The sequence below is a fragment of the Pempheris klunzingeri genome, chromosome 5 (assembly GCF_042242105.1).
Source record: "Pempheris klunzingeri isolate RE-2024b chromosome 5, fPemKlu1.hap1, whole genome shotgun sequence".
NCBI lineage: Eukaryota > Metazoa > Chordata > Actinopteri > Acropomatiformes > Pempheridae > Pempheris > Pempheris klunzingeri.
Genome location: NC_092016.1, coordinates 25924376 through 25950274, shown reverse-complemented (window position 1 = coordinate 25950274; position 25899 = coordinate 25924376). Strand labels below are relative to the sequence as shown.

At 44.4% G+C, this 25899-nt stretch overlaps 3 protein-coding genes across 5 annotated transcripts; 1 reads left to right on the top strand and 2 right to left on the bottom strand.

Annotated features, from left to right (window-relative positions):
* The first annotated feature begins 49 nt into the window (after positions 1-49).
* Positions 50-3847, top strand: ciapin1 (cytokine induced apoptosis inhibitor 1). 2 transcript variants are annotated; one of them, XM_070830758.1, is made up of 9 exons: positions 50-173; positions 733-895; positions 1148-1291; positions 1453-1532; positions 1735-1903; positions 2513-2589; positions 2762-2883; positions 3026-3107; positions 3208-3847. In XM_070830758.1, the coding sequence occupies exons 2-9, from the start codon at positions 739-741 to the stop codon at positions 3316-3318; spliced, it is 942 nt and encodes a 313-aa protein (XP_070686859.1). In that variant the 5' UTR covers positions 50-173; positions 733-738; the 3' UTR covers positions 3319-3847. The 2 variants fall into 2 exon arrangements, with proteins under 2 accessions (XP_070686859.1, XP_070686858.1); XM_070830757.1 differs by having other exon boundaries at positions 50-177.
* Positions 3848-3892: 45 nt separating this feature from the next.
* Positions 3893-11473, bottom strand: prmt7 (protein arginine methyltransferase 7). The gene is made up of 17 exons (XM_070830756.1): positions 11254-11473; positions 10658-10694; positions 10123-10272; positions 9889-9997; positions 9610-9722; positions 9195-9424; positions 8918-9098; positions 8711-8838; positions 7551-7689; positions 7377-7460; positions 7235-7282; positions 7028-7117; positions 6145-6306; positions 5892-5966; positions 5623-5783; positions 5113-5209; positions 3893-4736 (listed from the first exon to the last, which is right to left on the bottom strand). The coding sequence occupies exons 1-17, from the start codon at positions 11346-11348 to the stop codon at positions 4578-4580; spliced, it is 2058 nt and encodes a 685-aa protein (XP_070686857.1). The 5' UTR covers positions 11349-11473; the 3' UTR covers positions 3893-4577.
* Positions 11474-11667: 194 nt separating this feature from the next.
* Positions 11668-25695, bottom strand: exoc3l1 (exocyst complex component 3-like 1). 2 transcript variants are annotated; one of them, XM_070831370.1, is made up of 15 exons: positions 25426-25695; positions 21590-21765; positions 21172-21391; positions 20216-20428; positions 19012-19211; positions 18691-18909; positions 18283-18353; positions 17349-17466; positions 16957-17082; positions 16033-16133; positions 15836-15952; positions 15242-15512; positions 14484-14639; positions 13876-14009; positions 11668-13691 (listed from the first exon to the last, which is right to left on the bottom strand). In XM_070831370.1, exons 1-15 carry the CDS (start codon positions 25466-25468, stop codon positions 13505-13507), a joined length of 2352 nt encoding a protein of 783 aa, XP_070687471.1. In that variant the 5' UTR covers positions 25469-25695; the 3' UTR covers positions 11668-13504. The 2 variants fall into 2 exon arrangements, with proteins under 2 accessions (XP_070687471.1, XP_070687472.1); XM_070831371.1 differs by having other exon boundaries at positions 14484-14630.
* Positions 25696-25899: the final 204 nt, after the last annotated feature.

Sequence of the window (25899 nt, the reverse complement as noted above, 5' to 3'; positions counted from 1 at the left end):
TTGAAAGTCATAACCGGAAACTACCTATTTTTGCTCGCAACATCTATAACTTGACACAGAAACTTCCATCAAGATATCAGGGGAAGCCGCGTATTTGAGCACATTAGACTGAAGTGTCCTTGTATGTCAGTGTTTTAAGAGCCAGAAACCTTTAAGAACAATCACACATACACGTGAGTATATTCTCCTCGTGGAGTTCCTCTCTACCAATGTTTACAACGTTGCTTCTGAACGTGACAGAACCGGCGTTTTCTGCGTCACACCGTTTGCCTGATGTGGAGCTAACCTACCCTTTGCACCTGTGTCAACAAACATCCTGTAACTAGCAGTTAGCTGGGGTCACCCTTTTACCTTTTAAGACAAGTACGTATAAATGTTGTCGAGGGACGACGTGGACTAATGAGACTGGAGAGAAACTTCCAGACCATTTCCCTGCTTTCACCCGCCTACATCAGACTTTGGAGATGCTGTAACACTGGTGGCTAACGGCTACGCAGCTAACTGCGCACTTCTGATTATGACACAACATCTCGGGGTCACATTGAGTTTGTTTCATGGGCCTGTTTCTGCTTTAATGGGCTCATACTGTTGTAATAATACATGTGTGGTCGTAGCTGCTTTACTGGTCCATCAGCTCCTACAGGATCATCTCCAGTAACAAACGTGTCTTCACTCTCAGATGATCCACGAACACCCTGAGAAGTCTTTTTTTACAACTGTGCTTTTCTTCAGGAAGCTATGGCGGACCTTGGCGTCAAAGCAGGAGACAAGGTGCTGTTGGTTTGGAACCAGCCCTCAGCACCAGCAGCCCTCAAACAGTATGCGGATGAAGTGGGTGCTGCTGTTGGAGCACAAGGCAGACTGGCAGTGGAGAACATGGAGAGGTTACTGCTGTGTGAGTGATTCTTCATATTAAGTTACTCTAGGCTAAAAAAAACCCCACTTACTATATTAGCGTGAACCACAAGTTATGGCTGCAACTGAGAACTGTGTGATATCACCACAACTGTACAGGAGATGTTGTAATTTAATAATCATGAATTAAATTCTGGTAGAAGTGAGTGAATGGGTTCAGCAGAGAGCTGGACATCTATTACACACAGGCAGGTAGTAAAATGATCCTCTTCCCTTCCTCTCCTCTTCTCAGCCTCCCATTCAGCGTCCACCTTTGACTGGGCGCTGTCTTGCCTTCTGGGTGACAGCTCCTCCGTCCACAGCTCGGAGACTCTCGTAGAAATTGCCAGAGTGCTCAAACCTGGTGGGAAGCTAGTCCTGGATGAAGCAGTTACAGGTGAGAGAGAAAACTGGTGTTCTAAATTCTTTTACTTGAAACATGAAACAATGATATGCACCTAAAAGTGTCTTCAGCCACGAGATCACTGTGCTGCACTGACAAGGATGTGGCTCTGATTGTGTGACAGTGTGTTTGACTCGTTTCTTTCTGTGTGCCAGGAGCGGATGTGCAGAGTGTGAGGACCGCGGAGAAGCTGATGTCAGCTCTGAAGTTGTCAGGCTTTATGTCAGTGGCAGAGGTGAGAGAGTGGGTTCACTCAGACAGAGCGGAAAAAAACCTAAAACATGCGTCTTCAAACTATAATGTACAGGCAAGAATATGAGAAACAGAATCCTGTGGGCTACCACATAAATGAAATCTAAATCTGATAAAAAAGTGTTTATTAGTCGGGGTAGCCACCTGCACGACCTTTCTGACCCTCTTGCTTCTCTTCTATCCAGATCAGTAAATCAGATCTGAGTCCTGAGGCGTTGAGCTCCCTCAGGACGGCCACTGGTTACCAAGGAAATACTCTGTGCAGAGTCCGCATATCTGCCTCCAAACCCAACTTTGAGGTGGGATCGTCCAGTCAGATTAAACTGTCATTCGGGAAAAAGACTCCCAAGCCAGGTACGTTTATGGGCCCAGTTTTCTTCTTTTTTCTAAGAGTATTTTTGTCCAGATCTGTTAAATTCAAGGAGATCATTGTGTGTCTGTTGGGAGGTTTGCTTTCTTCATTTTTCACATGATGTGTCTTAAACCACCGATCAGATTCTGGTCTGTAAACTCTACAGGCGTGCATACATGATGGCACGTCTCTCTGCGTTAGGTCTTATGGTAGATCATTGCTCTCTTTGTGCAGCTGGCCGTAAGGTTGCTCCACAGCTTCACAACCCCAAAATGTAAAAGCTAATGAAGGATTTCATCTTTTTTCTGTTGTCAACCAGTGAATTGCAAACTGATGTGATCATCCCAAAATGGATCTCAGTAGTCGCTTGTTCAACCAGCCTATGAGGGTTTTAAAAGTACTAAAAAGTGTTAAAGTTTTTGGATTTGAGAGGTTATATATTTCCCTAAGTGTATCGATTTGTGAGCAAACATTAAGGTTCCTTCTAACTTTTTTTTCACCTTCCTATTTACTGATGTAACTTGTGAGATGTCCTTCACAGTTAACTGAAACTATCTAGTTTATTGTCAAAGCTGATGTGAAGCTAAAATTGAAAACATCTGTGGTTTCAGCTGAGAAACCTGCTCTGGATCCCAACACTGTAAAAATGTGGACGCTGTCAGCCAATGACATGGACGATGATGATGTGGTGAGTTTTACCTTTCTGCAAAGCGCCATTTACATACAGTCCAGCTGGGGGGGGGGACACATGTTCTCCTGACTGCTACACACCACACCCCCACATGTTGCCATGTACATGTCTGTACATTGTACTTCCTGCGATGCTATTTATTGAATCTTTTCCTTCCCCTTCTCTGTAGGACCTGGTGGACTCTGATGCTCTGCTGGATGAAGAGGACTTGAAGAAGCCAGACCCAGCCTCTCTTAAAGCACCCGGCTGTGGGGAGGGAGCTGGCAAGAAGAAGAAAGCCTGCAAGAACTGGTGAGTTCACCTCAGCGAGTGCTTGTAAGCCACAGACAACAGCGCCTCAAGGTTACGTGGGACTGCATCTATAACAGAAACTCCTTCAGGGCTTTCAAAAGCATTTAATCATTACGTTACAATACGTGGTTTGTTTGTGCAGCACATGTGGTCTCGCTGAAGAGTTGGAGACGGAGAGCAAAGGACAACAGAAGATTAACCTACCAAAATCAGCCTGTGGAAGTGTGAGTATATTATAGTCTAATTCTCACTGTGGTTTCTTGTGGAAACTCTCTCATCATACTAACCTGTTAACTAAACTATTTGATTTTCTCTTTGTGCCAGTGTTACCTTGGCGATGCGTTCCGATGTGCCAGTTGTCCATACCTGGGGATGCCAGCGTTCAAGGCAGGAGAGAAGATTGTGCTGACCGCCACCACACTGACGGATGCTTGAAAGTCTGGACGATACACACCGTAAAACATTACATTCCTTTCTCTTCCATCCGCCCTCGGACACAGTTCCTGCTGCTGAAACACTTTTCCAGTGGACACCATTGCAGATATGATGGGGACTTGTGCCTGTTTTTTTTTGCTCAGTGTCCCCTCATGTACCAGCAATAGCAAGTCATGTTCACTGAGTTTCACTGCAGCTTTAACAATGAGCAAGGGTGAGATTTGATTTGAATGAAAGAAAAAATGCACCGTCTTTGCAGTTCTACTCCTGTTTTTGTTAATTATGTAAACTACAATAAGAGAATTACCTGGCTGATTTCTAGGAAGTTAAAAGCACTGAAATGCATCTGTTCATGCTCCTTTTTTTAATTTGAAGTTCTATTCACATTTTACCACTGGCATAATTACAGTATTATATAAAAAGCACATAATATCCACACGTACAATTAGAGTTCAATACAAACCACATAGTAACTGTCTGAGCTTATTTATGTTTAAAAAGTTGACCAGTTTGGCCCGAAGATGTGTTGATGCCTTTTTGTGTTTCATTTTAACTCAAGAAACTAAAGCCAGACTCACATTCATATGCATCCCATTTATTTCACCGAATGTGAATGTGGTTAATAGTCATCTGATGGCACATTCTCACATGTCAGCACAATAACTCCATCACTGTTAGGATAGTGGCACCACAAACCACACATACAGCAGCCACATTAACAGTCTTTGAAATAATGGTAGACTGGAGCAGCTCAGCAGTGACATCACAGCCCTGCTGGTCCCTGCAGTCTGCAAGAAATAAATGTCCTTCATGGAAACCGGACTAACGGTACCAAACACCAGACAACCAATATAAAACTCACTAAAACCTTTCTATAACACATTTGGCTTTGCTAGACGGGCGACTTTTTAATTCACAAAAGCTGTTGGCTGTATTTGGTACACAAGTAAGCTTGAGATAGCGTTTTGCAGATTTTCTGCTGTGACCCTGAAGGTTACTTAAACACACCATTTTACATCCCTAATTGCACTGAACTGGCTGACTGAACATCCATCAGCCAGTTAGTGACATCCATCTATGACGTGATGGATTCGATTGATAATGGTCACATTCCAATTTGTCAGATATTGAGTTATGACAGCTCCGAGCAGAACAATAAAACCATACTAGCCAAATCGCAGATGTTAAAATGCACCCAAAAATGCAAACGGTGACGTGAGGTAAGAAGCACAGCATTAAGTGTCAGCGACTGCTCCGTGTCACTGAGAATCGATGCTGAAGTCCATCTTAATGTCTTCTAAAGTGGGTTCGAAGGTGAAGCTGTAAGACACGGCGGCTCTACCATCACCTGAGCTCTCCCATGGTGACCCGAAAAAATACACTCCCTGTTTCCTGTGCCGACTCCACTCACACTCGCCCTGCAAGGAAAACACGGCAAATTTGTCAGAAGATCCAACAGCAACAGTCCAGCTGGGCGTGTCACTAAACGACCCTCACAGAGACGGACATTCAGAGGAATGCAGGCAGTTGAACTATTCTCTGTAGACTCTGGTTTCTGAGCTTTTTATTAACACACATGAGGCGTTCGAGCTCAACCTCTAACTAAAATCCAAAAGGTTTGGCTTTAAAAATGATGATCCACAGTTGGACATCTTTGGGTACTCGACAAAACAGGCAACAGACAATTAGAGAAAATGACTGGCACATTGTTTCATACTGAAAATAACTGTTAGTCGTGGCCCTAATTCTGTGACTTTGATTAGACGACATGGGTGAAGGTGAAGGTGGTGATACCTGCTCACTGATTGGTCCAGTCAGACCTGCACTGACAGTGATGTCTTTGGTTAGATGATATTCCATCCACAACACAACACCATGGCAACGGCCAATCCTGAAACAGAGGTCAAAACAGAACTGTCAACAACTGCAGTGAGAAAGTGTTCCTCCTTATACACACTGTGGCAGCGTTCGCAGGGCCATCGGACACCACAGGAAGTCCCTACCTGCTGCTCTGTAGTCTAATAAAGTGCAGCTGTTCACATTCCTACAACTAATTCCTATCTGTCAACTTCTCACATAATCAACCTGTTCCACTTTTATTCAACATACATATAAATACTGATCGATTGACTGATTGGCTAATTGGACCAGGCTACATTATTTACTTTGAAAAATTCTGGTTTCAAACTAACAAGACAGTTATTAATAAATGAGTGAATGTGAAGGGACACATGGGATAAAATGAAAGTTAAAGGACAAGTTCACCTCAAAATATTTGAACGCTAACAGAGGAAAACTCAGTACCTTGTGAGAGGCAGCAAGCCCTGACTGCTGATTGGCTGTTGAGGGACGCACTGTGTGAAGTCAAAGGTCATGATGGCTGCGGCCTGGCTCAGAGCACGGCATGGGTACTCCCAGAGCGGGTGGGGCTCGGCCTCACGGGACTCACGGAAATCCAGAGATCGCTGAAGGGGCCGACGGTGCGAGTTATTTTTAGAAGAGTTATTTTTCAAAATACATTTTTTTGAAACATACAATAATAATAATGAGAATAATAATGAGAAGAAGTTTACCTGTACCATCTCATCCATGGGTGTAACATCAAAACCCTCACATGTTCCACACGGTGCTCTTATCCTCCACAAGTCCTAACAAACATGGAAAAGACTCATTCAACAGGGACGTATGTTTAATCATTATTAATAGCATTATACTGAACTATTACAAAATGAATGTCAATTAAAGACCTTAAAAATATCTCAGCACACAATGCTCGAGGTAACAAATAAACATGTATACGTATGAAAAGTTTCCCAACTGTGTCACCTGGAACTCTACAGCCATCATGTGAAGTGTGGCGGAGCAGGGCAGGATGGTGGCGCTGGGCTGGAGAAGGCCTGCCAGGGCGGTGCGACAGTACCAGAAGAGCAGGGAGTGCCAGGGTAAGAGGCTGGAGCTGAAGTACGGCTCCCCCATCAGGACTGAGATCTGTGGGAGAGGTGGTTTACTCACTCCACTGAGACAGTGGCACGTTTCTACCAAATGACACAACATTCAAATGTTTTCAGATGGGCTAAATTCCACCAGGAGTGCAGCTGGAAAGCAAAGAGTTAAAGTAGTGTTAACTGCACATAACATTGCCATACAAGGGGCATCGTCACACAGGATCACGTGCTAGCAAACAGGCTAGCTATTTATCTGGTGTCATATTTCTGGCTGCCTCGTTCGCTCTTCTTTTAGCTCAGTTTTTGGTCTCCACCAACACCTGAGAAAAAGATGGGCTCAAAGCTGCATTATGTTCAGCAGCCGGTCTGCTGCTTGGTGCGGGGCAGCAGTGGGCTTGTCACAGCTTTTTCACTGAAAACAGCTGCTTCTGGGAAAAATGTTAACTAGTGATGAGACTGAACCCAAATAGTAAAGTCCTGGACCATAAAAACTAAGAAATAAATAATGAATGATAATAAAAGCCACTAAACGGCTCAATAGAGCTGAGGAGAACGGCACTGGTGATAATTCTCAGTGGGTTCGTCACTAAGAGCGTGACAGCATTTTTCTCCCCATTTCATGGATTTTAACTCACTTTAAGAATAAAGCTGCTTTTTTTTTTTCCACACTGCAAATTATAGAAATATTATCGCAGCTCTAAAGCCACAATCTGTAGCCCGTTGGTGTTTCCACCTGTGACGCTGTGGTGTCGGCTGTGAGGTACCTGTTCTCCTCCTACATCCTCACTGGCCAGCTGCTCAGGTCTGATCTCCAGCAGCTCAACGCCTCCTTTCCTCGAGTTGGCCTCTAACACCTGCGCAGAAGAATGTGTAGCATTGGCTCTTCTTAAACTGTCTCTGGACTCTGTGGTTTTGAGTTGATGCATCTAAAACTCTCAAAGACGAGGCAGCACATGAAATAGTTCTTTTACCTGCTCAATAACCTGTTTGGACATTCTGGAGTTTTCCAGAGCGTAGACCTAAGAAGAGGCCACAGGGATAAAGACAGGTCAATAACAGATGTTTGGTTTGTAAAGGTGCAGTACGTGGTACCATGTGGTCAAAGCAAAGCACCTTCTTGGCTCCAAGCATGTGAGCAAACGCAGGAAGCAGACTTCCATCACTGACGCCGAGACACACGCTGTCCTCCCTCAGAACCTGGAGTCAAACACAGCAGCTGATCAGACAACGGTCCTGTCTGTTAATTCAATTCACGGACGCTTCTGACTGAGGCCGGCCATCACTCACACTGCGCAGGGCGCTGACGTAGCTCTCGGTGCGCCGTCTGTCGTTGAGTTCTCCGAAACGCGACCGAGTCCAAACCAGGTGAGCGTGGCAGGTGCAACAGGGCCGAGACGGAGGGGCCTCAGTCTGTGAGTCCTGCTGGCTGAGGACATCCACATACAGACCATTTAAACTTTGTGATTGAGCCCAGCACCAAAAATACATCACTGTATTTATCCCAATGAAGGATTTTGATGTATTCTGTGTGAGCCCTATTCTGAGTAATCCTTTGGCTCTTCAGGTGGGACCTCTCTCATTTCCTCCTGTGACACCACTGAGTCAAAACTTGGACTTATCCTGGTAAATGTACTGGCTGGACTCTATTAGTGAGTGACCCTCCTGACCTTTGTGCTGCCTCCACCACCACCGGACCAAAACATCAATGATGCACACAAGGTATCACACAATGCAGAGATCCACTGTGACATCTTTGAGGTGTATTCATGCTCCCACAAGTATAAACCCTGACTGCAATAATCCAACCCTCCAGTGCTGTTAGCAAGCGCAAAATCATGCCAGTTGGAGGTGTTATGCAAAACAGAGCGAGACAAACATGTTGCCGGTGCTGTTTTAAACACACCTTATGAATAGCAAAATGATGAGAACACTGTTTTCAGTGAGAAACGTTTATATACACTGCAGCCTCTGGAGCACAATCAGACAAACCAGTATTTCTCTCTCTTGAGATGGTCACTGTTTCAGATTGGATGATCATATAGAGTCGTACGTTCCTGCAGAGAGACATGAAAGACCACGTGTCCACCATCTTCTGCATGGAGGAACACTCTCCGCTTCTATCGGTCAATGCCACAAAAACCTTGTAGATGCTGATGATTGTTGCCAAAGTGGAGGAGAGACGGCAAATAAGTCTTTTCATTGGGAGATAAAGAGGTATCTTCCATTTTGATGCATTAAACAGGATAAAACAAACGACAATCATGTGTCGGGTGATATCATGTTTCGGCATTGTTCTACTGTTTGGTTATTGTCTGGCTCAAAGAGACAGCAGTTTAATGACAGGAGGACAAAACTAAAAGACAGCTACTAAATGGTGCTCTTGTTCCTGAGAGTTATTCCTGAGTAGAACCTGTCACACTGTGTTTGCTGAGTATGCTGTCTGTTACCTGCTAGACTGCAGGCTGTACCACAGGCTGTAGTCGTCATGGCAGACGGTAAGGCTCAGCTCCTCGCCTTTTGTCACCCTGCTCTCCACAGGCAGGAAGTACACACTCTGCATCCAGTGGTCCCGCCACTGAAACACACCGCAGCGATCAGCAGGGGGTGACGGGAGTCTGACTCAGAACGCCACAACGCCGCATCCTACAACTCACCGGGGCCATCTTTGGCTGTGGGTACGTCCAGCTGGGAGCCATGGTGCACACGATGCTTCCACTGGGATCCATCTCGATGTCCCACCAGGACAGAACCACCTGGGCCCGGCCGTCGGACTGAGCCGCAAACTGCGAGGAGTGCGAGCGGAACGCGCTGCTGACCGGCTTGCTGAAATCCACACTAGGAAGGACGGAGTGCAAAGGGAGAGAAGGCAAGATTTGAAAAACTGATGCTTAGAGGAGACAGTCTGGGAGGAGAAGCTAGTCTCCGTCATACCTGAACATGGTGCAGAGGGGGCCCAGTGGGGTGAGGCTGTGAGGGGACACCTGGCTCAGCTGGATGTCACACACTGAATGAGAGCCAGAGCAGCGGCCCACGGCGGGTGGCGGAACCAGACGGGCCCCCTCCACCTCCGCCGGCTGCAGCTGAGCCCAGCTCCACAGCAGCTCCGACTCCACGAGCTGGGCGTAGACGGTGGCCCGGTGAGGGACCGCCTCACAGCCCTCCTGCAGGGTGGACGGACACGGGGGTCACAGACTTTACCCAACCTGTCTGCACTTCATGGCCACACTGAACTTATCTGACTCGTCTAGTATAAAACAAATTCCAAAAGTTCACGACCGTTGAAAAACATACAGATTATGGATCCTGTAACACATTCACATATAACTGTCAGCACACAAGCACAAACCTGGACCAGATTTTGGTGAGCATGTTCATAGCTGGGCAGGGCTCCTTCCCCTATCAGCTCCGTATCAAACAGTTCTGTGATCAGAACATTGGCCTTCGTTTGCATATCTCCATCTGTAGGAATACAGACACACCAACAGACATCATGCTCCCTGTCAGGACACAACTTCACACAGAACCACATTTAAGTGTGTGCAGCTTCCACCAAAAGGAGACCAGTAATGATATGGTGCACCTGTGTGTGTGTGTGTGTGTGTGTGTGTGTGTGGTTCTCTCTTACCGGGCCCCACAGTGACATCAGTGGAGTGTTTGTTAATAATCTTGATCTTCTCAGAGAAGCCATTCTTCTCCACAATGCACTTGGCTGCCTCGGCCATGGGCTTAAAAACCTGCAGACAGAGGTGACACCTGAAGCTGCAGACATTTTGCACGCTTGCACATATATTTATTAGTAGATACCACACAGTGGTAATGCACGGCCCTCATCCAGTCTATACAGGAGGAGCATCTCTACCTCCACAGCATAGCAGAAGTCGGCCCCAGCAGTGACAGCCATCATGGACAACAGGCCCGTTCCCGTGCCGATGTCCAGGACCACGGCCTTCTCACCGCGAGCCTTTACTCTGCCTACAGCGGCCCGGATGCCCCGGTAGTACTTCTCATTCTGGACACAGAAACAAAGTCAGTGTGGTGCCTCATCAGGGCTGTTTATTTCTTTGGAGATATTAACTATTGGAGTATGAACTGTAGAGCAACAGCTGTATAATGTGCTTTTTATAAATTCTTTATTATTATCTCTTTTAATCTGTATGGCCTTTTGCTTTGACCTAGAAATATTCTGATTCAATCCCTTCAGCCAAAAGAAACTACATCATATTTCTGAGAATATGTAGATTCTTGAAACCCTGTAAAAAAAAAACAACAAGAACATACCGAAGGCAAGTGGACACATCCTCTAGTAGATAATAAGTATATAATAATAAATAAAAGCTCTGCACATCCCAAACATGAGTCACATCAGATGTGATGTGGAGTTCTCCAGCACTCACCCGGTCGTGGTCATGCAGCATGTCTGCATAACAGGACCTGAAAGGTAAGTGTGCTAAAGTGATCAACAGGGCAGCAGATGCAGACAGACTGGTGTTGATGTGTACAACATGCTCCCTGTAGAAGTAAACCATGGACACCATTAAATCCTGGTGGTGGGTTTTTGATGGTGAGTGCTTGTCCTTGTGGTCTGTGGCTGAGTTTGTTCTCAGGTTTGAATTTGACTGAAAAGCATGAATATATATTATAGATAGAGAAATAGAAATACTTTATTACAGGGGGAAATCCTGTTTGGTTTTTTTCTTTCTTCTACACTTTGTGGGCAGATTAGAGCCTGATCCATGAATGCTGGCTGATACTAGCTTGTTTATTACTTATCTTAATACTTATTAGATTACTTTTTAACTGTGAAGTGTCCTGATCAGTGAATGTAGCATCTCGATCACTGTTTAGAATAAAGTAAGGACACATATCAAGTCTTGTCCAAATCAAGTGGGCTTGGTCAAACATGCACACTCAGTGGGAAACAACTGAATATTCTAAATGTGTTTCCAAGCTCAACTCTTCTTGAGGACTGAGGACTGGGGGCTCTCGGTACCTGGCTATCTCCTGGTGGTAGTCGTACTCCTCACTCTCCTCCACCCAGTCCAGCGCCCCGGTGGTCGGGTTGGCTCTCCCACAGAAGGTCTTCATCTCCGGCACGGCTGCGACAACACTCGGCTGAGACGTCCGGCGAAACGGAAGCGGAATATTCTACTCGTGTCTAAAAGTAAAACTAGTGAATTACAGAAGCAGCGTTGCACAGATGGAAGCCGCCATCTTTCCCAGCTACGTCACCAACTCTGTCGGTCACGTGACGGGCATCTTTGCTCCTGGTTATTAGAGCAACATCAAAAACTAATATATTAGTCCCGATGGAATCATTTGTTAAACTCATGCTGCTACAGCCACTATTAATAATTATTAAAGATGGAAGTTTACAACGTTTTCAGACTTTATTCAAGCATTTAAGTGTCAGAGTTTACTATGTGCTTCAGAGAGAACAGGGGAGAAACACTATTCAGAAAGAAATAGCTGAACAATAACCCATAAATACAATAAATATATTACTGAATCAGATAAAGAAAAACCCAATATCAACAACAATACAAGATACATTTGGACAACAGAACAAATACATGAAGAAAAGTGAATGAATCTGACGTAGTGAATTAGCAGCCTTACTTCCTCAGGTACGGTGGGTCACAGTCCAGGAGCCCCCACTGGAAAACCACCTGTAGTTCAACATCAGACCGTTCTGACGCTCTAATAAAACCCTGTCTGGATTCTAAAAGTCGTATACCGACAGATCTCCTTTCATCTATTACACTGTTCGAGTTATGGCAGGTTTCATTTCTCAACTAATTGATTTGCCAGTTCCACATTCAATAGTTTGTTTATTCAGGCTTTGTAGTTGAATACCTTCAGATATAAAATACATGGGTAGACTGTGAATATCTCTCAGAGAAAGTTTCTCCTCTCTGGCTTTCTGGTTGTGTTTTTCAATTATTGGTCAGGATTCAGAAAAATGTCACAAGCTCCTGATTGATTATTTCCAATAGGTGAAATTGTAATAATTGCAGTAATTTGTAGCCATGCAAAAAGTTCTGGTCTTGAGCACTGAGGCCTGAGACATCAGCCTCTAAAATTGTCTGCTGAAGGTGAGGGGAATCTTGCTGATGGTGTCCCAAGCATTTGTTCAGCAGGAAGTACTGTGATGAAATCTGAAGAACGAATGAACCCTTTTAAGCTCCATCACCCATTTGATAGCATCACGCACAGAGCGCTGTGAGCAGTTTACTGACCTCCTAGTGCGGGACGTCTCAGCGACGAAGAAGCAGTGTTCAGTTATGCTTGCTGAAAATAGTTTAAAGCTGCTTATTTCATCTTTAATGTCCAAATCTGGTCAAAGTTGTAGCATCAATCAGTGAGACACACGAGTACAAGTTGTGACGAGTGCAGAAGATCGGCCAGTTTTGAAGGAATTGGGGCAATTTATCCACAGTGGCTCATAGATTCAGAACTTTACCAGACAAAAGGGTTTCAACTGAAGGTAGACCTGGACCAGCAAGTCATCAGCTCAATCCCTGGTAGGTTTTGGGTGGAGGGAATTAAAACGTGTCATTCTACCATTACTCAACAGATACTACAAAAGAACCCTGAGCGAGGCCCTGAACCCTCAACCTGCTTCAGTGGGCAGCAAAAGAAGAGCGATGGCGGGAAGCTCATGTGTAACAATGAGTGCCTTTACATGCACACAAGTATCCTGGTTGTAAACAGGTTTTTGGAGTATCCATGTTATGTTTTTGTGTATAAACAGCTTCAGAAACCTGAACGAGACCTCATCCTGGCTTTGGGAAACCTGGACACACTACCTGGAGCACAGTAGCATGGATACTGTGACAAGTCAACACATCATCCAGGTTTCTGAAACATCTCATGGTGGCTGAGATGGTGAGAAATCAAGACACCTGGATGCTGTTATGATCACGTGTACAAGGATATGAATAAGCAGGTTTTCATGCTCCATGTAAATGCCGTATCCCAGATATAATAAAAAAAAAAAGGATACGACTAAAAACCACGATTCTAATGAACATGTAAACACACTGGCTGTGAGTGAGAAGCAGGCGTGGTGCTGAGGAAAAAATCAAGGAACTCAACTCTGATGCTCCCTGGATAAATAACAAGTGGCAGAATTGAACACGGGTCAGCCATCCATCAACATGGTCTGATGATCTCTTTCCAGAAGCAGATACGACCGGATTTTAACGTGAGAATCTGAGTTCGGGCTGCAGTTTCTGTCCCTGTCATGCACACTTGGCAGTGGGCAGACAGAAGGCCATGGTGGAAGGAGGCACCAAGATGTCAGTGAAGATGGGACGGTATCCTGCGGGCAGAGGGGGGGCGCTCTGCTCCAGCAAGTCCAGAACAGCCCCTCTGATGTCCCTGGAGACATCACCACGGATGTCCAGCAGCACAGACACATGCTCTTCACTGAGGTAACAAGAAAACACATGAGAACAATTTCTGGCCAGGACATGAAAAAAAAAAAACAACACCATTTGTACCAAATCATTTTGCTGTAAGGATCCTGCTTGATATTAATGAAATGTACGGTAAGTTAACAGCTGCACCACTAACAGGAGGGGGGGCTAGAAAGCAGCGGAGGTCAGAGTACCTGATGTCGGGGTATTTGGCTACAAGTCCAGACACTTCCAGAGTGAGCATGCCGGGGTCTTTCAGTCGGATGAAGTCAGCCAGGATGGGCAGTAAGGCCAGAGGATTGACTTCAGGGACGGACCCTTCACCCTCCTACACACAGGTACACACAGCAGCGTGACTCATAGAAGTTCCACATGTCAATACTTGGGGGCTGTTACTGGCTGATGCTTTGTGGTAATGCTTTAATCTCTAACATTCTTATTCTAAAAATCTTTGAGTATTCAGTGTTCAACCCTTTAATTATCTGTATATATGAACTGTGTGTGTGTGTGTGTGTGTGTGTGTGTGTGTGTGTGTGTGTGTGTGTGTGTGCAGCATGGAGGGATTACAGCTTTCATTGTGTTGTGCAACCCTGTGTTGTAACATGACAAGTAACTGACCTTGATACCTTGAGTATCACAACTTTGAAGTCATCATGTGACTCTCCGCCCTAACACAGCATGCTAGTACTACTACTGTGGTAGTTCTAACCTCTTCATCATCTGCACAACACTGATGATGCAGTGTTAAAGTGCATTAATGAACTTTTCTGAATCTTGGAAACGAGACTCGGCTCCTCCTCACCAGGCCGTGGAAGATTTCTCTAAACTGCTGGTCGTCCTGAACCATCTGCTGGCCAAGCTGCCTCCGCTCCTCGGCGCTGCGACACACCAGTCTCTTCTTCATCAGAGCCCTGACGTACTCCACCACCATCAGCCACTGGGCCTCCTCCTGCAGACGCTGTGGACACAAAAACAAGATTCAGCAGGCACAGCATCTGTAACTTTTATCTTTACCAGAATTAAGAGTTTAATATGCAGCACTAATGATTGAAGAGATGAATTGTTTTGATGAGTTTGAGAGAAAACATAAAAATCATACAATGATCAGTGTCATTTCCCTATGAAATTATGAAGTTTGACTCAGTATGTATTTATTTACTGCAGCTTTGCCCTAAACTTAGAAGCATGGGAGTCAGATTTCTCACAAGTATCATAAGCATACTTCTGCCTGAAAGACTTGTATCGCCCTGTTCTGTGAAGGCTTTCTGGGGAAAAACACATCTGATCTTTTTTGGCAATGAAGTCAAATGTAAAGATATCGAATATTTAATTCAAATTCAAAAACTATTGGTTCACCTTCCAAAATGATTCCAGCTGATACGGGGCCATAAACAAATATGGGCAAATGTTTATAATTTAAATAGTCCAAAGATGAATCCTGGTCTGATAAATATTCACAGTTCCACTGGTTTCTATCAAACCACAAATCCTCCACAGCAGCTCTGTGTAAGAGTAAACTACCATCGGCACAGCGGGGACAGAAACAAGCTGAGCTGTGACCTGTCGGCAGGGGGGTCGAACGCGGCTGTACAGCTCCAGGTGACGCTCCAGGACGTGGCAGAGTTTGGGGGTGGGGTCTCCCTGGACCAGCCAGGGTCGGGTCAGCAGGCCTGGGAGGAAAGGCTGAAGGTCCAGCAGGAGCTGATCCATCACCAGGCGACACGCCCGTCTCACCGCTCGGTCCAGAGCTGCTAGGGGGTTGGGAGGAGTCCGAGAGAACTGTCCCGCCGACCGGGACGACTGCTGCTGCTGCAGACTCTCCGTGGACTTTCTGCACCAAACATAAGGGTCACAGTCAGTTTTATTTGGCCCTGTATTTGTTTTTTATTGTAATTTAATTTGGCAATTTGTTGTGCATAATGCAGTAAGCCCCCCTGCTCTCATGTTGCAACTCTTCCATGCATTACTTACAATATCAGCACATTTTAACTGTGACATTTACTGTCCTGTAATCAGTGGTGAAAGAAGTGTGGCAGTACAGCAATGTGAAAAGAAGCAATACATTCCCACAATGCTGGTGATGCTCGCCAACATGATATTAACCACTTCCCAAACTGTGAAAGCTATGTCCCCACCACTCCTCCATTATCTCACTTGAGGATGATACAGTTGCTGATGGAGGCCAGCAGATAGTGGAGGTAGAACTTGTTTTTGTTGCTGCTCAGATCCCTGCGATGCTCCTTCCCAAATTCCACCAGAGCCTCTCGAAACCTAATGACAACAGAGTGAAAGTGTACTGAAGATAAAGTGGCCGACAGGCAGCTGCAAGTGTGACTTGCACGAGTGTGCACCTGTTTAGGAGGTTCTCCATCTCATACAGTCCCATTTGAATAGTTTGATCTCGTAGCGATGCTCCAATCATCAGAGCCACACGGGCGTTCTCCTCCAGCATCTAGAGTCCCACAAACAAACCAAACAAACCCACATGAAAAACACAGACTGATTCACTATATGTATCACTATTGATACAACCCTCCCCACCACTGCACTAAAGCTCAGGTGTTAGAGTGCTGGAAGGTGATTCAGAAACCAAGAAACTTAAAGAATACTTTTATCAAGTATGTGTGAACTGCTGCTGACTGTGAATTTCCCCACTGTGGGATAAATAAAGGCTAATCTAAGAAACTAGAAGCACATAATAATGTCATTACAGACACTGTCTCCATGGAGACATGTTGGCCACTCGTGTATGCAAGTTGATTCTTTTAGTCACCACTCCCAGCTTGTGACCAGAGGCTCTCTAAAGCACTCCACGTTCTGATGAAGCCAAAAGGACAACATCATCAACATGCAGCGGAGAGACGCCACGCAATCCCCCAAACTGGACACCCTCCAGACCTTGTCGGGGCCTTGAGATACTGTGAACAAATGAGTTTCACAAACCCCAGAGGGTAAAAGGTTCCTACTGGTTGTCAGAAGAGGTTGATGAGGATCAGAGGTTTAATAAAGGCGTGAAAAAGACTTCCTGTATGGGTGTCTGTGACTTTTTGTCACTTTTGGGGACACACAACAGAGAGCATTTGATTAGAGATGGCTTGGGCAGTTGGGGACAAAAATAATGTCCTTGATTGGTAAAATGTTGATTTTTGGGTCAGTGGTTAAGGTTAGGGTTAGTCTCCAGGAAATGAATGTAAGTGTGTGCAAACACCCCAAAAGTGACTTAAGTAAACGTGTGTGTGTTTTGTGCTTGTTGTGTATTTGCATGCCATGTTTACCTGTGTGATGATGGTGGGCAGGCTGGTTTGGTAGAAACCTTCATGGTCTGTATCGGGCTCCTGGTCTCTCTGCCAGTCTTGCAGCTCCACCTGTAGAGCTTTGTGCATCCACTCGGACACACTCTTCTAGAACAGCAACACACAACATGTTCAGTATAATGCTCCTCTAGCTGTTGTAGCATTCTTTATGGTTCTTACACAGTTTCACTTTCAATACTCCCAACATTTGCAGATTAGAATTGGAATAATTATCACCTGTAGTCAACATATCCCTCAAAAAAGATAATAGATATTCATTACCCAATGTTGGAATATGTGATACAATGGGATTCTAACACAAAATGTGCATCTGGACAGAATAATGTCAACAAACACTCTAGTGGTGGACTCACCCGAACACTCTGTACATATTTATTCTGCAGCTGCTCCAGTCCCTCGGTGGAGATCAGTGGTCCCAGCTCCTCTTTCTCCATCTCAGTCACCAGCTCTGGATGACCCATCATGTCTGGGCTGGTTAACAATGTCCAACGGGTTTACTGGCATCCAAAACAAGTTTTACTACTGTATATGAAAGCTTAACTTCCCCCTTTTAGTTGGGCAGCACAGGGCGACCAGGATTTTAATGACTCTTTATGGCCTCATAGACACTTCGTCATGAGCTTCATATGTGTTTCACCTGTGAACAGCTCAACCAAAGGATGATCCTCCTTTAGTTTAGAGGCCTACGAATTATCCAGAACTTCACGTGAACAAAGAAAAGATTTGAAAAGTGAAAAGAATATGGGCCACAGAAATGTTTTTTCTTCATCCTTCCTTTCATCCTGTGACACCTTGACACTTTTAGTGATTTAGACAAATAATGACCAAAACTACTGGTCAATGGAGCTTTAAGCAATTTTGGGAACTTAAATTTAGACAGGTTAACAGTTTTTTTTTTTTTAAAAACAGCTGTGACAGATGACACTATTGTTTTCAGCATATCTGCTTCAGTAGATGGTAATAAAGGGAAAGAGGTAGGAAATATGGGAGAAAGTGTGCATTAAAGGTAATCAGCTCCGTTTTAAATGGAAGTGTCTTATCTTACTGATGTTCAGGTTCATGTTGAACTACTGGACCAATTAAAGACCCATTTTCTTGTAAGAGGATCTCCACTCACTCAAATTAGGAGTTGGAATATTCCTGGATGCGTTCAATGTTGCCGCAAATCAAACCTACATTATCCCTCATGTAAATGTACCTACACATCACAGAAACTGTATAAAGCACCTTGAACCAGACAGGGGAGAAGGAAGAAAATGCAGAATCTGTGCAGATCATGGACCTCACCTGTTGTAGATGTGCAGCACCCAGTTGAGCACAGCAAAGATTTCACCACTCTCCAGGTCCCAGCTGCTAACCTAGGCCACAAGTATCACTTACATGTGTATAGTTTGGAAACAGCTGATAAAAATGATGCTTCATCTACAAACTCGTTTGTGATCGTATTAGAGAAATTATTGGTTCACTGAAACTATAATGGTGTTGGTATAGATTATAGCAGTATAGCTTATTAAAGACACCATATTTAAGCATCATGGCTCTTTATTATGTGTCAACTATGGTTGTGCATAGCAGAAAATAAGAGAAATAAGAGTCACTGCAGTTGTTTAGAGAACTATTGCACTCTACATACTGAGGAGGTGTACAGAGGCTAAACATGGAGCAGCACTGATGGATTTCTCTCATGTCACTGACCTGTGCCAGGTGAGCATGTAAACAGTGGTGGCTGGCCCTCAGGTAGGCTCCTGTTAGCCGGTAGCGCGATGGGACGCAGTGCTCCAGCAGGTGGCGTACTGTGGCCAGGTCAGCCATGATACCGTGCTGGAGAGCAGAGAGGTGGCCTGCCAGACCCGGACCACGTGTGTGCAGGTAGGAAACGCTGCGAAACCGCGCAGAAACCGCCTCCTCTAGTACCTGGAGGTTGTGAAACGAGAGAGGACAGATTGTGAAATACAAGTAGACGTTAAAAGGAGGAACTATGGTCCAGGCGTTGTCTTTATATCAACTGATGCTGACCTGGAAGAAGCATGCTCTCCAGCAGCGAGGTCGCCCCGGGGGCAGAGGCCTGGTGTTGCCTCTGGTCCCCCCCCTCTCCTCAAGTAAAGCTCGGTCCAGGGCCTCCTCCCGCTCCACTATCCTCACTGCTGATACAAATGGTGTAGGGTTTTGTCGGGCCAGAGCCAGAGCACTGCTCACCACCGCCCACAGCTCCTTACCTGCAGTGACAGGGCGGGCGTTGAGAAATGAGACACAAGGTTCCACCACAGAATGGATCCTCTTATCAGAAACGTTGCATTTGTGGTGTAATGTCACACAGATTATTCATTAAATCCGAGTTTTCATTCACAGTATCTTGACTGATCTTAAATACAGAACATTCCTGGTCCATTTCTGTTGGTTTCCAATATTCAACTTTAAAGCTGCACTGATCAATATTCCTGCCTGAACCATGAACTATGTGTACTGTGATGTGGGAAACTCATAGTTCCAAACCCACAGAAAATTATCACCCAAATGTTCAGCTCCCCTCGACTCTGCCGAGCTTTTTAGCCTCTATTGGTGCGTTGTTTTGGTTCTCCTGGCCACGAGGTTAGCTTTTAAGCAAAAAAGATTTTTTTAAGCAAAAAGTTTGGATACACAGACAAGTACCCAGAACCTACTTTTCAGTTGTTGCTCCTCTGTTTTGTCACCAGTAGGGCCACTTATTCCAGTATTTAACACACACAGCTGTATGTGAACTTAAATTGTTAAGATTGACAACATTTTGAATGTCTAAACCAAAGTGTAAGAAAACAAAACTAATGGAATATTCAGTGACAGCTTTTAGTACTTGATAGTTTTCAGTACTTAAAGACATTTTGGTCGGTAGAAAGAAGAATCGAGAGTTCAATAGTGAGTCTTTGTCCTAATAAAATGTGTTGATGCTGGAAAGATTTCTTTTGTTTTTGGCTTTTGATACAGTCCAAGAGTAGTTTTCTATTTACCACAACCATGCACATCATCTGCTTTGTAAATGAGCACTCATCATCTCACATTATGGATATGTATGGATGATTTTTACAGAAAGATTTTTATGTCTACACAGATATACAGAACTACAATATACAATACCACAAATAGCCTGTTTGCTTTTGAATGAGTAGGCTTCATTAATCTGACATTACTGAATCAACCATGAAGCTGTCCACCCTCATGCCTACATGCCTCAGGATCTTCTTACCCAGGGCGTCCACCAGCTGCCCGACACCAGAGAAATATTTGGCCACCAGCTCCTGGTCCTCTGTGCTTAGTGAACTTCCTGCTGTTCCAGCAGCCCCGTGGAGCTGCCAGAGGATGTCATCCTGCCAGCGCTCCAGATCCATCAACCGGGCGTGGGCCTCCAGTAGCCGCCGGGACTCCACCAGACGCTCAGTCTCCAGCACCATGCTACGAACTGCAAAGGGCAAGGAAGGGTGGGACAAATTTAATTCCCAAACTGTCAACAGTTTATACAGTAACCTCTCGCTGCCACTTGGTGCTTAAAAGACTGTTACATATTCTAGTGTTCATAGTCTATTGTACAATGAAATAGCTGTAGAAGGTGTGGAGGAATAAACATTTCTGGGAAGATGAACATCCCTGTATCGATGGCACCAGTCACACACACATGACCACAAAATCAGGAGAGCAGACTGTGTTTCAACTGTACAATAAATGTAAGTATATTTAAAGACATTAAACTCCTCATTTTTATACCCTGATTTGGAACCAAAATTGTCAGTAGCAATATTTTCTTATCAAAGTTCTTCTGAGGGTTTAACGTTAACGTTCAGATGTTTGTTATTAAGGAGACCAAATGTCCTTTGCTTGTAGCAGGGTCCTAGATATTGTTCTGTATGAACACATTTACACAGTGTGAACAAAAACTAGGCTGCCTGGCAAGTTATGATATAAAGTATAACAAATGAAACATTATAATTACCAGTATACTTGCTATTTTATCTCCTGATCATGATATCACCTACACTATTATGAACAAAAAAGGGTTAAAATAATTTCTTTTCCCCATAATAACCTATTTTCATCTGTGCAGAACAAATAAAAGAATGACAACTAATTTCTGTAAATTGAAAATGAGATTGAATTCATCGTGAACACGTGATTCCCGGCCTGTGCGTCCACAAAGCAGCACCTCACCAGAGTAAAGACGTGGCAGGTTGCTGACAGCGGCGAGGAGCTGACAGTGGCTGACTGACACTTCTCTCAGCCTCTCCAGTGACGTCACCCCCTCTGTGTTTCGATTGGACTCCAGTCCTGCCGTCTTCAGAGCTTGTGACACCTCTTTCAGCTCGGTCCTGGCCTCTCGGAGCTGCTCGAGACCCCAGCCTACCCCCTCCAGGTACGACTGGACCATGGACTGGAAGGAAAGCAGCAGGAACATGCAGCAGCACGGTGGTTACTATTGATTCCCACTGATGACTAATGGCAACAATTTCTTCTTAAGTGCAAAGCTGCAACCATTTTAGGAGACCACTCAATAAACTGAGGTCATGCTGTATCATATTGTGTATGCGTGTGTGTGAGTGTGTATCTTGATGTGTGCCTGTGATGTCACCTTGAGTCTAGTGTGTATGGAGGTGGTCCTCTGGCTCTCTCTCTTCTTGTACTGGCTCAGTCGCTCCAGATGTTCAGGTCGACAGAAAACACCTGAGGCCCACTTCAGGGCAGCGCCGCGGGCCAGACACTCGGCCCTCTCCACCTCTGGCCATACCTCAGCCACTGACACCGTTCCTACAGAAAAGTAGACAGGGAGGAATGATGCTTTGAGGCAATTCTGGGGGCTTTACACAAATGATGAAGAACGTCATTGTTTGAAACGAGAGAGAGAGAGAGAGAGAGAGAGAAAGAGAGAGAGAGTATATGCATGAACAGTTTATAAGATTGTGTTTTTAATTCCTTGTACTACCTTGAACTCACAATTGTGAAAAAAAAGTTGTAAGTTGTGGCTAGAAAGAGCCGTATAAATTCTGCTGAATTGCCTCAAGTGATGTCAGTTGAGGCAGCATTGGTCAGAGCAGAAGACTACAAGCTTGAAAATGAAAACAATCTGAGGCTGTGGAGTACCTCTCTGTAGCCCACCACAATAGCTGCTACTAGCATAACTGAGGTAATTCTCAGAACAAACTGCCAGCAGTCAAGTTGCCTTATGGGTAATGTAGGCACCAGGTTTTGACAAGGAAGGAGAATCCGTGGAATAGAAAAGACGAATGTATGAGCAAGAGAGTCAAAGTTCAAGGCACAATATCGTGACGAAGTAGAACCTCCAAGTTGTCTGCGTACTGCATGCAAAAGTACGTACTTTTAAAGGGCAGCTGCAGTACGTATTACAAATAAAAAGAAAAAGTAGGAGGTTTGGAACACGGGGAACATCTCTCATTCTGCAGGTGAATCTTGTGGGAATGCAATACAAAATCAGTGGCGCACCCTTTTAAAGCCTCTTAATGTAAATACAGCATCGTTAATGTTCTATTGTCAGAACGCGTTTTTATTAGCCAGTGGCTTTTTGGATTTTACCACTAGGAGTTGCAAATGTCAGAAATTTTCGAAATCCTACAAATAGGGGCTTTAATATCAGTGAAGAATCCCATTTTCCACGAAATTTTATATTACAATGAAACCCACTGAAAAAAATCAAGGGATTAAAAATGATAAAGCTTCAAAAGGCCTGATTTTAAAAAATCAGCCATATTTTGTTATATTGGCCACCAAGTTAGCCTTGCTAACTCTTTACATTCACATTCATTACACTACCAATGGTCTGCTTTTTAAGATCATGAACGAGGAAAAAATAGATATATATATAGATATATATATATTATATATCTATATAGATATATTTTAATCTCAGTTCCTTTCCTTCCATTTGATTCAGAATGGTTGGAGGCCTTTGCTGAAAAGCAATCAGAAGATACATTCTAGTAAAGTAGCATAGCACCTGGTTTAACAGTTTGGGATCAGCTAGGGCCTTCACATTATGATACGCAAGCCTCTCTCGGTTTCCTGCAGTGCTTTACAGACGACTTTGGTATCTTCACCTGAAACAAAGCTTGCATCACTAACATCATAAAAAACGAATCTCTCTCTTTACCACCTCAGCTGAACAATCTTGTAAGAGAAACCTTGTATCATGATCGATCAAAACTGGACAGACCAAAGAGGATGAGCACTTTTGAAATGTCATGGTTTTAAAATTCAAACCGAACAACCAGAAGAAGAGGGAATTGACTTTTGCAAACAGGGCAAATCCCTCCCTGTGACAGAAAACCTAGAATTGGCCCGATTAGCTGCCAAATGAGCTTTAACTCACTCAGCAGTGTCATTATTTCTGTCTCCACAGCAGCTCTGTCTCCAAGAAATGTTTACAGAAATAAAATCCAGTGTTGTGTGATACATTTCGCTCCCAGCTGGGACGTTTTCTGCTGATAATGATTATGTATTGCATTATTTTACATTATTTCATGTTTTTAAATCTGTTTCCAATTCACCAGCCAAAGAAGAGGGCTGTTATAGCCAATAGTGTCCCCAAATGTCCTCCCAGCTCTTGCATGCTTTTACTGGTCACTCTTACTGCTACCCGCCGTATCACCCACAAAAAGAGTCCACTTTGAGCATACTAAGCAGCAGCAGTATTGATGTTTTGGGAATGGGATACGCTGTTCAGACTGAGTCAAACATTTCTCTGCACCCTAATAGAGAAGTTCTTTATATAGCAGAGAGGACTGAGCCTCTGGCGTTTGTCAGGTGAGCAGGATTTCATTTCTCATCTGTTAGTCAGCCAGACAGGCAGCCGTCACATGACAATGCTTCCATTTGAATTGCACATCTTAATTGGACTTAATTGAATAATGCAGTGGTTAGTGACTCAGAGGAGAGTAATGTGCTGTGTCACCAGGTCACCAGCACTGAGCAGTCTTTCTGTGGCTAAAGGGTTGAAAGCTTAGTTGATTGTGTTAAGATAACAGCATTCTAACAGTCATAGAAAAGGCATGTATCACTGAATGTTCAGGTTCTGTCCATGAGAGGTCCTAGTAAGTGTGTGTGTGTGTGTGTGTGTGTGTGTGTGTGTGTGTGTGTGTGGATGTTTGGATGTCTCCATTACACAAACAGAGCTGTGTCTGTCTCAGAGGTCGTCACGGGACACTCTGCTATCTCTTACCAGGACTAAATGTGAGTGCTGACACGTCATCATCAGCAACTCCGCAAAACAATAAACCATGGAGCTCACATTCAGGAGGGTAATGGGTGCCATGGAAGCTGGTGCTGCAACAGCACAGGAGAACACAACTGCACAGAGGACAATCCAGCAGCTACTCCCTGATTAGTTATAATGCCGGTCTGATGACAACACTACAGCACACCCTCCTCTGAAAGGCTCATACATAAAATGTTGAAATGTTATTTTATGCATTCAAACAATTCTACATGTTTATGTCAATTTACTTGTAATTGGCCGCACAAAAGCTGCTGCTGAGTTGCATATTGGGTCGTGTTGGATCCATGCTTTTTTGGAGTTTGACCCATTCTAGGGACTAAAAGTCAGGATATGCTGCAGACGTTATGACTATTCTTTTGTTGATCTGTCTCTCCAAAATCCCCAAACTTATAGATGTGCAATACATAAATGATAGACTTGCATCTTTAAATGTGACTGTTGTCTTATTAAATCAAAAAATTAAATGATAAATAAATGAATAAATGGAGAAATAAAATAGCACACACTTCTCTGTTAGTATTGAGTATTTGAAATCGCTGACATTTAAAGTCCATTTTTGTCCTTGCAACCAGCAGTGGAGAAAATGTCAAGTTTCATGTAGTAGCTTTCAGTCATATCACATGATATTCATCCATCAGCGCGTGGAGCTTGATTGTCATGGATATATTTGTTGTTTCCAAGCAACAAGTCATTTGAGCATACATAAAAAAAAATGATCATGTGATATGATTGAAAGCTCCAGAACATCTACTGAATGGACCTTTGATCAACCATCTGCAATTGCGCACACACACTCACATGAACTTGCAGCATTAGAAGCTCTTAAAAGCAAACTTGATCTTATTTTCTTCACACAACTCTCCTGATTCCAGCCACTGTGATCAGGGAGGAACCTTTATCACACCGAGGGTGGGTGACACTGACTGGCAGAGGTTCAATAAGTAATCAAAGGCCAGTGCCGACCCACAGATCAATGCGTCGCGCTAAAACACGTACTTGAATGATTCATTTGGATGAGTTCATTCATTCATCTCACAGGAAGCGACACCGAAGCCATGCACAGCCTTGTTTTGTTTCTAGCTACTGAGAGACTTTAGCAGAAGAGGGTGTTGGCCTTTTAGCAGTGTGGTCAACAGTGTGTGTCCGTGCATGTGTGTTCAGCACATGTGTCCCGTTACCTTCTGGTTTGTCACCACCGCTCTTCTGATCCCCTGCTGACATTGAAGTTCAGTTTTCAGCGGACGAGTCTGCTTTTCCCCAAGGGCCGGCACAGAGGGTGCCCGAGGTGCAACGCTGGCAGAGGAGGGTGAAGAAAGCCAGAGATGACACGGGGGAGAAGAAGGAGAAAGAGAGAAAAGGGTGGAGAAGAGAGGGCACATATCCATTCTACTGACGGCTTTCCTCTTTTCTCTTACACACACTCTCTCTCCCAGACACATCCTCTGCTGAGAGGCCGGCAGGAAAGGGAGGGAGCTGGAGGAGGGGGGGGTGTTGGGAGGAGAGGGAAGAGAATAATGCTGGAGGGTGGGAAGGGGGAGGGTGACGGGAGAAAGGGGCAGGGATAGGGAGGGTATAGGGAGATATGCTGCATTCAGGGCTCTGCTGAGAAGATGGAATAAATACCATTAGAGAAAAATATTTACCCCAGCTTT

Excerpts from the sequence above, each read along its gene's own strand:
- exoc3l1 (XM_070831370.1), bottom strand. The coding sequence starts at position 25,468 with ATGTCAGCAGGGGATCAGAAGAGCGGTGGTGACAAACCAGAAG. Across the intron at positions 19,212-20,215 it reads GCAGCTGGTGGACGCCCTGG|GTAAGGAGCTGTGGGCGGTG; the intron begins GTAAGAAGATCC and ends CTGTCACTGCAG. Across the intron at positions 14,010-14,483 it reads GAGAAATCTTCCACGGCCTG|GAGGGTGAAGGGTCCGTCCC; the intron begins GTGAGGAGGAGC and ends ACCTGTGTGTAG.
- ciapin1 (XM_070830758.1), top strand. The coding sequence starts at position 739 with ATGGCGGACCTTGGCGTCAAAGCAGGAGACAAGGTGCTGTTGGTTTGG. Across the intron at positions 1,533-1,734 it reads GCTTTATGTCAGTGGCAGAG|ATCAGTAAATCAGATCTGAG; the intron begins GTGAGAGAGTGG and ends TCTTCTATCCAG. Across the intron at positions 2,884-3,025 it reads AAGAAAGCCTGCAAGAACTG|CACATGTGGTCTCGCTGAAG; the intron begins GTGAGTTCACCT and ends TTGTTTGTGCAG.
- prmt7 (XM_070830756.1), bottom strand. The coding sequence starts at position 11,348 with ATGAAGACCTTCTGTGGGAGAGCCAACCCGACCACCGGGGCGCTGGAC. Across the intron at positions 8,839-8,917 it reads CACAGCCAAAGATGGCCCCG|TGGCGGGACCACTGGATGCA; the intron begins GTGAGTTGTAGG and ends GGTGTGTTTCAG. Across the intron at positions 7,690-8,710 it reads TACAGCCTGCAGTCTAGCAG|CCAGCAGGACTCACAGACTG; the intron begins GTAACAGACAGC and ends GGATGTCCTCAG.